Here is a 10,176-nt window from a genome sequence, read left to right as displayed (position 1 = left end):
GGTCCGATTCATTACGAGGCTATCCCGATGCAGTTCCCTTATCTCGATCTAGTAGCACAATCGAGTAGGCCTAATTTTACCCGTATACAATATAATTACGAAGTCATGAATTAAACGATAATATAATCTTTTACTATTGAAATAGGGATTATTACACAAATATGTAATATTTTTTTTTTTAGTCGGTATATATGTTTAAGAGAATAGGTTTATGGTTGACCCTATACTGACACTCTAGAGATTAAAAAAGGTTTAAATAAAGCAAGAAAGAGAAGGCACTTTTTTAACTGTGTAAGTTTTGTCCCTCTTTTCACGGCTTTTCTTGCAACAATTGTAATTCCATTATTCCTCTTCAGTTCTATCTCTTTCTATTACAGTGGAAACAGAAACTGTGTTTGTTTTTCGTGTAAGTGAGAATCAAACATACCATCATTGTATAAAATTATGTAAAAAGCTACAGAAAAGCCAAAAGAACCCTCTCTTTTTTCCTTCTACAATCAATAAATCAAGAAACACTCTCATTATTTTCTCTAGTTGTTTTTAACATAATTCACTTGCTCTGTACTTCACTAACTGCCAACATTTCTTGAATTTTTATGTCAATACCAATAGAGAACCATGTTTCTTCAATGGAAAGTGAGAACAAAAGCAAAGACTTGAACTTTAAAGCCACTGAACTGAGACTAGGTTTACCTGGTTCTGAGTCACCAAAGAGAGACAATAGCAATGGAGTTAAAGATTTGAAATTTTTTCCTTCTGGAGCCAAAAGGGTGTTTTGTGACACTATAAATGGTAATTCTGAGACATGGGGTTTTGGTTCTGAGGTTAATTTGGGTAAAGATTGTGGCTTTATTAACTCTCCTAAAGGTGTCAAAGTTGGAAGCAAGATTCTTGGTTCTAATGCTGTGAAAGAGGCTGCTCCAAAATCACCAAAATCAGTTCAAGAGAAAAAGGCTATGAGTTCTAGTAATAATGGTCATGGGGTTGCTCCAGCTGCAAAGTAATCTTTTTTTACCTTACCTTATAACTATATAGCATAGTATGATTAGTGTTTTGTATGTCTTTTATTTCCTCCTTAGACTTATTGTTTCCTTATCTTCAGTGTAGAAACTGTTTTTGGTTGATCCATTAGAATATAGTTTTTAGGATCGTGTCCAAAATTTTCTTTTGTTTTGCTTGTACAACTTTTAAGCATCACAATATTTTTGTTGGAGAATCCTATGATTTATTTTGTACTGTGAGGATTCAACATAGAAGGGGAGCCTTGGCGCAAAAGTTGCCGTGTGACCAAAATTGCCACCGTGTGATCAGTTAGGGTTCAAGTTTCGGAAACAGCCTCTAGTAGAAATGCAAGGGAAGGCTGCGTACATCACACCCAATGTGGTTCGGCCCTTCTACGGATCCCACTACATAGCGGGAGCTTAGTGCATCGAGATGCCTTTGTGAGGATTCATCAGAAAATTTTGACTAGTTTTATGCTATCGCAATCCTCTAGTAGTTTTTATTTCTATTTTTATGTTTGGTATTAGTATTGGTCTTAGATGAGCTTAACATGGAGCAACATGGTTAGTGAGTATTCATATAGTCGACTCCAACTCGCTTGGATTTGACGCATAGTTGTTGTTGTAATCCTGTGATTTATAGTAGCCATGGCTTTAATTGAATCTCTGATAAATTGGTTATACTGTTATCTCTTTTCTCTTTGTTTGGTTGACATGTAATCCGCCCTGCCGCTGGCCTTAATCTTTGCTCTAATTTGTATCTAGCTATTCAGTTTTGACCTTAAGAAGCAAGATAATTAGAACAAATGAATTGAAGCTTCTTTTATTATCTGGTCAGGGCACAAGTAGTAGGATGGCCACCGATTCGATCTTTTAGAAAGAATATGGTTAGTAATAATCCTCCAAAGACCGAGGAAGATGCAAATGGTAAGCTATTAGCAGGTTGTCATTATGTCAAAGTTAGTATGGACGGTGCCCCATACTTGAGGAAGGTTGATCTTACAATCTACAACAGCTATAATGTTCTTTCTTCAGCATTGGAGAAAATGTTCAGTTGCTTCAAAGATGGTAATGTTTTATGAGAGCATTACATGTTAATTATTGGTTTTTGTTTGTTACGACTTTTACCTGTGAGGGCGAGCGCTTTGTGAGATTGTTCTTTTCAACTATGAAATGTTTGAATGAATTGTGATGGTAGTCTGATGAGAAGTTTTTGACTGGATAAATGTAGTTATGTACTTCCAGATAGTTCGTTGTACTGAATTTACCATCTTCTAGAGGACTAATTGTTGAAGGGGAGCCTTAGCGTAACTGGTAAAGTTGCTTCCATGTGACCAGGAGGTCACGGGTTCGAGCCATGGAAATAGCCTTTTGCGGAAATGTGGCGTAATGCTGTGTACGATAGACCCTTGTGGTCCGGCCCTTCTCTTGATCCCGCGCATAGCGAGAGCTTAGTGCACCGAGCTGCCCTTTGTTTGTTTTAGAGGACTAATTGTTATATGTTGTCACTGAACTGACTTTAAAAAGCTCAAACACAAATTGATACCTTCTGTTGTTGAAAATATATTCTTTTTAGTTCTCTGAAATTTCAATATTCTTTATCTTGATCAAGGATTTAAGCCCTTAAAAGCAGCTAAATATGCCGCTTGGGTTGGGATGTGTATGTTTTTAATTGCTTGCAAATCCTAAAAAGCTGTTCTTTTGCAGCGTAAAGAAAGATAATGTGCTTAAAAAAGTGGAAATCTATAGCTGAGTAAAATTGTTGGTATCATTTATATGCAGTTTTGATCGAAAGAATAGTATTATACAGAAACCAAATTCCGCTGCATCTTACTATCATGAGTTTTCTTTTTCCTCTGCATTAAGGGCTGTTAGTTTTGACCTTTATTTATAATTTATTTAGGTCAATGTGGAACTCAAGGCATTTCTAGCAGTGATGGACTAAACGAAAGCAAATTGGTGGATCTTCTACACGGATCTGAATACGTTCTTACTTACGAAGACAAGGATGGTGATTGGATGCTTGTCGGTGATGTACCATGGAGGTAAGTCTGACATCTAATCTTAAATTCTAAAAGTTTCCTGAAAATTTTCTTATAGCTTACAAACAGGTTAGTTCATTAGAACTCTAATGCATTAATCTGATTTTGAACCTGTCTAAAATACGGAGGATTGATGTAAAACTGTAAACCCCTGTGCATAAACCCCTGTGCACACTACAATTCATACTTTGCCTCTCAAACTTCATAAATTTATTATCAAAGTTAACCTATATTTTTCTGTCCGTGAAGATCCCACCGGACGCCTTCTACTTCTAACAGGCCATGAGCTAGATCAGAATCATTCTCTTTGAGTCTTAAGATATATTCCAAGAGAGTTTAATTGATCACTAATCCTATCATTTCCATCAACTTGCCGGTTATCTACTGATTCTACTCCAATGAATAGGTGTTGACTTAGTCGGTACACAAAGTATCCTGCATTCACGCAGGATCCGAGGAAGGGCCGCGCCCCAAGGGGTGTGATGTAGATAACCTAGCCTAATGCAACCATTAGTGGCTGCTTACACGACTCGAACCCGTGATCTATAGGTCAGACACAACTTTACCGTTGCTCCAAGGCTCCCCTTCAAATTTTGACTTAGTATTGAACAATAATATCAAGGACGCAACAGATATTGCTACTATGCTACTTGTAGTCATGCAAGTTCAATGTCCACGTGCTTTTATTTAGGTCACATTTGTGATGCTGTTGTGTTTGAACTACTAGATCTTTAGTATTCCTAATAATTCTGGTTCCTCTCTATAATCTGGATTACTAGAGCAGCCTGTGTCGTTGACCTATAACCAGTTTTTACTACGTAATTCCTATTTGTCATTTTTGGTGTTTGTAGGATGTTCACAGAGTCTTGCAAGAAGCTGAGGATCATGAAGAGTTCAGATGCAAATGGTTTAGGTAATTGCATTTTGCTCACATTAGACAATCTCTTTTCAGTGGTGATTTGCATGAATTCAATTTCATCTCAAAAAATGCACGTGAGTTTGTCTGGTACATCGACTACTTTCCAACTAAGATCTATGTGCTCGACTCTCTGAAAATGTAACCAGGCGCGTGTCGGATCCTCCAAAAGTAGTGTATTTTTGGAGGATCTGCGGCAACATTTTGGAGAGTCCGCACATCATAGACTAAGATATTCCAAACTAAACAATCTGAATGAATCTTATATTGTATGACATATAACATGCAGTATGTTCATTTCCTGCAGCTCCAAGAGCCATAGAGAAATGCAAAAATCGTTAGAATCTGCAGACGCTGCAAACGTTTCAATCCTCTACAAGCAATGAGAAATGGAAATTCTGGTGTCTAGCTTTCTGATATATGTTAACTAGAACACCAAATTTAGATTTGAAGGTGGGCACCAGGATTTTGAGTTCCTCTGTCTTAAGTGTATTTTAGTGTACTGGGAAATTAACTACTATTTTGAGGTAACATATTCATAATATCCAAGAGTATCCTAGCCTTTGTAGGTGTGCTATGTTATTTATCTCCGTATTCTTACTGCTTGAGTCTCCAAAACTTCAATAATAAGATATTTAAATGTTCTAAGTAATTTATTCTCCCTCTCTTTTCCCCTCTCTGTCTATATCTATGTTGCTCGGGCTCTCTGAAAAAATTGCCGGATGTGTGTCGGATCCTTCAAAAGTAGTGCATTTTTGGAGGATCCGATACGGGTGTAACAACATTTTGGAAAGTCCGTGCAACATAGGTCTTTATTAGTGAAATTAGTAAACTGAAAAATAAGGCATGTAACCTTGTATAACATGTTAAATTTTATTGGTTGTGTAAAAATTCATTTACATGGGGGTGGATATAAGATAAATCTTTTCTCATTTGATCACTTGTTTAGAAGAATGATGGTTGTTGAGGAGACATTAGTGGTTTGATCTTCAAGGTTAACATCGAAGTAACAAATGCTGAGAGTAATGGGAATTGAATACACGTCATGTAAAATAAATATAACATAAACTCTATCGATCTGATAGAGAAACGTTGAAGAGCAATAATTGTATGCGGATTCGGGGGCCATTTTTTTTACAATTTTGGGGACATTTGGCTAAGACCAGCTCCTTACGGCGCTATTCCTGTCAATCACCCTAGGTTTCTAGCACTTCAAATTTCTCGTAAAAATACCACGGGCTAGCCAATTTTCGGACTGTTCATTCAAAAATAGTTAGAGTTTTCAAAGTCATTAAAAAATAACCATTATTTTGCTGCAACACGGAAAATTCCAGCATAATATACTGGAAATCAGTGCACCTGTGTATGAACTTCCCGCATATTATGCTGGAATTCCAACACGCGGAAAATGCTAGTATAATATATTGGATATTGGAGCACCGATGCTCCAATCTCCAGTAGATTACGCTGGACCGGTATATTATACTGGAACTCCAGTATATTATACTGGAGTATTTTTTCGGATTTTGAACAATGTTTTCGTTCAAATTTATCTTTACATAAAAAGTGGCTAAATTTCGATTACTTTTGAAACTGTGGCTATTTTTGAATGACCACTTGTAAATCTGGCTATTTTTGAATTTCTCCCAAATTTCTTGTGAAAATAGCACGGTATAGCTAGTTTTCGAACTGGTCATTCAAAAATAGCCAGCGTTTACCAAGTCAATGAAAAATAGCCACTATTTTGCTACAACAGAGACCGGTCCAGCATAATATACTGGAGTTCGGTGCACCTGTGTATGAACTCCAGCATATTATGCTGGACCGGTATACTTTGCTGGCTCCAGTATAATATACTGGAGACTGGAGCACCGGTGCTCCAAACTCCAGTATATTATGCTGGACCGGTATACTTGCTGGAACTCCGGTATATTATACTGGAGTTCTAGTGTACTTATGCTGAAACTCCATCATATTATGTTGGAATTCCAGCATACTTATCCTAGAACTCCAGTATAATATGCTGGAGTTCAAGTATACTTATGCTGGAACTCCAGCATAATATACTGGCGTATTTTCCGGGTTTTCAACAGTGTTTTCGCTCAGATTTATCTTACATGAAAAGTGGCTAAATTTCGATTATTTTTGAAATTGGGCTATTTTTGAACGACCAGTTGTAAATCTGGCTATTTTTGAATTTCTCCCAAATATCTCAGCTCAAAGTCAGCCCAGTAAAATCCATATCTTTAGCCTGCTGAAGAAGCCCAATACTCGAGAAAAATCCATACACGCTTTTGCTTGACTTATTTACTGTGACAATCCCTATGCGTAAAAAAGCTTTACACACATTAATTTGATGGATTCTAATATTTTCTTTTTATGCTACCATTTAATACTATGTAAGTGAAATGATATGAGCAACTAACTCGAAACATAGGCAATAGGTGAAATAACGTTACACCATTACAAACCCTTTGAAAATCTTTATACAATCAAGGTATTTTTGTTTTGTTGCTAATTACACAATCAAGGTAGAACGCATATATTTTACTAAAAGTTTTTTTTACTTTTAAGCATATTTTTTCCTGCTTAAAGGATTTACTTCTGTTAAATTAAAGAGTAAGCTAGTATAGATCTTTCGATTAGACAAACGAAAACAATGTATTTGTGGTGGATGAGAGATAGCAAGTAAATGCAGACTTACCCTTTGGGTAGGGGTTTCATATGCAATATATATATATATATATATATATATATATATATATATATATATATATATATATATATATATATATATATATATATATGTGTGTGTGTGTGTGTGTGTGTGTGTGTACATATTTTGAATAGAACCCTAAAATTCAAATCTTAGGCAGCTACAATATTAGCCGATTTGGGGGCACAATTTGACTTTTAGTGTGCTGTCTTGGTCCGATTCCAAATTTTTATTCGATATCTCTCATCATAAAGCTGCAACAATAATTCTTTACGCAAGACTTAGGGCTCATTAAAAAATGAACCATAAGAAAGTTAAGCTACAGAGGATAAAGAGAGGGGCGGACAAGAGTTCTAATAATTCTCTTCCTTCCATACATGTATGCGAGGACAAGAGTTCATACGCAGGTGCACCAATCTCCAGTATATTATGCTGGAACTTTACGTGTTGCAGCAAAATAGTGGCTATTTTTCAATAACTGTATAAACGCTGGCTATTTTTTAATTATCAATCCGAAAACTGACTAGCCCGTGCTATTTTCATGTGGCGGATTTACATGGACACTTGTGGGTGCTCACAAGTGCTATGAATCTGCCACTGAATTGGTCGAGGTGCATACAAGTTTGTCGGACACAACCGTCATATTAGAAAAACGTGTGAGACAACAAGATGCTTCAACTACTACAACTTAACTCGGACTTTTGTGAGCTGCATGAATGCTGAGTTTTCCCAAGCAAGTTGGCTAATAACTCTATTACAATGATCAGCTTTAGTGAGTTGCAAAAGCAAAGCTACAACAGATTCTATTATATAAATAAAAGTTCGTATAGGGAAATTTCCTTCTTGGTACATTGATACCATTTTAAAGTTTAAACTACTAAATATAATCCCACCTGCTGAATAAAACTAGAAATAGACCATCCAAAAGAACAGCAACTTGCTTCTTTTGCTACCATCACTCCTGAGGTCAGTACATCTGTACATATGTTACTGAATATTTCTTGTTATGGAATATGGTAGACCATATTCGAGCCGTAGAATTAGCCGCTGATATTTGCATCAGGGTAAGGTAACTTAATCACATCCCTTGAGGTACGGTTCTTCCCGGACCCTACGTAAATACGAGATGCTTCATGCACCGGGGTGCCCTTATAGAATATGGCAGCCTTTCTAGTGAAACATTTGCTTAGCATATATATTAAAAGAAAAAATCAACCCGATATACTAAGTTTTCGCTGTGCGTGGGAACGGAAGAAAGACTAGACCATAAGGGGCTTGAACCCGTGATATCCTAGTCACACGAGGACAACTTTTACCGTTGCTTAGTTTCAGAGGCGGACCCATGTGTATGGGTGAGGGGCCGTAAACTTCGACCGAAATACTGTATATATACACGTATATACCTTGAAAATGGTCAAGAGGTTGAATCTTTTCGAAACTAGATAATTTTAATTATTTCACCAAATGTGCTAGATTTTTTTAAATACTTGTTGATAGAGTTGCTGACTAGAGATGAATATTTCTCAGGACGTTCTTTGATAAATGTTTGATCAATTTACTCAGAGACTTACCTTGGTTGGCAAAATTACTCAGTATACGGTAATAGTGAAAACTAGCGATCGAGTAACCAAGAGAAACAATCGATCAAGATGCATAGAAACTGATCCGAATATTACCATTATAAAAAAAATAGTGACAAAGACGCTTATAGCAGGTATATATTAGTCATAAAATAATTAAAGGATTATGAATAAACATTATCATATTAAGAATTTGATCTTTAGATTACTGGGGATGTTGGTTTTTAAGAATGATCATAGGATAATTTTTCCTATGTTGGAGACGATCACATTACTTTATTTTTCTCAAGGTCTTCATTTTAGTCAAAAGTGGGATCATATTTTATCTTAAGGTTTTCATTTCTTTATTTTTCAAAATGTCTTTCAATATTTTCCAAGTAAAACCAGGTGTGGATCAAGCTAGCTATGTAGCATCTTAACACGTGAATCAGAACTTTCTTTGTGATTTCCAAGATTCCATTTTCTTGGCCTTTCTTGGACTTAATTAAAACATTTTAAGTAATTCTTTATTTTTCTGTCAATGCAGGAGGAAATATAAATCTTCGATTCCATGGCTACTAAAGAAAATATTTAATGTCTATCAATATTTAAACTAATAGTTAAATATGTTCCTTCCATCCTTAATAGCGGTCTCGGGTTTGAGCCCTGATAAATAAAAAAACTCTGGTCAGAACGACTTACCCTTTTGATAGTTCGTACATAGTGCAAATTCAGATTAATCGGAATCCTAATATTCAAAATCGGACATAAAAGATGGATATGATCCTTTCATCCTTAATTATAGTTCTCGGGTTTGCGTCCTGATAATAAAAAAAAAATTGTGGTTAGAAGCGCTTACCCTTTTGATAGGCCTTATGCAGTGTGAGTCCAAATTAGTCATGGATCTTAATGCAAATACCGAACATCGAGGAAAAAATAAAGCAACACTTGCTTATATAGTTGCATATGAGATCTAAAAATCCCTAAGGTTCTTAGAATTAATAATGCACTAAACTATTTCTTCATTTTTGGTTATAACATCCAAACTATTATAATATGCTCCCACATGATTCCACCAAATCCCAAGTCCAATCAATGACTATATACAAAAATAAATAAATAATATTATAACTTCAAAGTTGCATGCAAATGTTGTGGATAGACTTCTGTATTCATGTCAAATGGGGTGGGCGTAGGGTGACGTGTTTGGGATATAAACTAATTAATATAATTTAATTTGTGGAGAATTATGTTTCTTTTCTTCTTATAGTCAATAAAAAAATGATCTAAATATTTTGATAATTAATCTTCACGCGTATCAAATTTCACTATGTAAAATGAAACGGATAGACGTCTATATATATATTTTAATTTGAAACGATTATTAGATTCAATTTTGGTGCTTAACTAAAACCACCTTTTTAACAAGTCATTTAAAAAGATAGAGTTCTTATTAAACAAAAGAAGGTCCAATTTTAACAGAAATTGAACATTCTTGTTCGATGTCAAATGTTAATTAGTACTAATTACTCCATTCGGTCCACTTTAAATGATTTTTTGACCTTTTTTTTTGTGATCCATAATATTTGTTTTTCATCAAGAAGGAATTAACTTTTTCTTTCTAAATTTGTCCTTGGAGAAAAGAGTCTAGGAGTAGTTTGTTATATTTTCCATAAGCAAATTAAGGTTAATATAGTCAATTTCATTATTAATTAATGCTAAAAGGTGAATTCATTAATATGTGTGAAAAGAGCCAAAAAATCACTTAAAGTAAACAAGAGAGAGTAACATATCCAACAATGCCTAATATGATTTTTTGGTTAGGTGTTTGTCCAAATTTTCTTACCATAATTGGTTTTCCTATCTCATGAAGGAAAGGACAACATATTTACCATAATTGAGTTTTTCTTTTCCTAGAAGGAAAATATAATTCTTCCATATT

General features: G+C 35.2%; 1 protein-coding gene across 1 annotated transcript; it reads left to right on the top strand.

Moving 5' to 3' along the window:
* Window positions 1-285: 285 nt before the first annotated feature.
* LOC107803705 (auxin-responsive protein IAA16) lies at window positions 286-4,611 on the top strand. The gene is made up of 5 exons (XM_016627473.2): window positions 286-1,000; window positions 1,840-2,069; window positions 2,905-3,046; window positions 3,895-3,956; window positions 4,267-4,611. Exons 1-5 carry the CDS (start codon window positions 597-599, stop codon window positions 4,299-4,301), a joined length of 873 nt encoding a protein of 290 aa, XP_016482959.1. The 5' UTR covers window positions 286-596; the 3' UTR covers window positions 4,302-4,611.
* The last annotated feature ends 5,565 nt before the right edge of the window (window positions 4,612-10,176 follow it).

Source organism: Nicotiana tabacum, chromosome 8 (genome assembly GCF_000715075.1).
Source record: "Nicotiana tabacum cultivar K326 chromosome 8, ASM71507v2, whole genome shotgun sequence".
Lineage (NCBI taxonomy): Eukaryota > Viridiplantae > Streptophyta > Magnoliopsida > Solanales > Solanaceae > Nicotiana > Nicotiana tabacum.
The sequence above is the reverse complement of the archived record's forward strand: the minus strand, read 5'-3'. Positions and strand labels throughout refer to the sequence as shown.

What these genes read in the sequence shown, in the direction of transcription:
- LOC107803705 (XM_016627473.2), top strand. Translation starts at nt 597, where the DNA reads ATGTCAATACCAATAGAGAACCATGTTTCTTCAATGGAAAGTGAGAAC. An exon ending in GGGGTTGCTCCAGCTGCAAA is followed by an intron (nt 1,001 to 1,839) that starts GTAATCTTTTTT and finishes TTATCTGGTCAG; the next exon opens with GGCACAAGTAGTAGGATGGC. An exon ending in TTCAGATGCAAATGGTTTAG is followed by an intron (nt 3,957 to 4,266) that starts GTAATTGCATTT and finishes CATTTCCTGCAG; the next exon opens with CTCCAAGAGCCATAGAGAAA.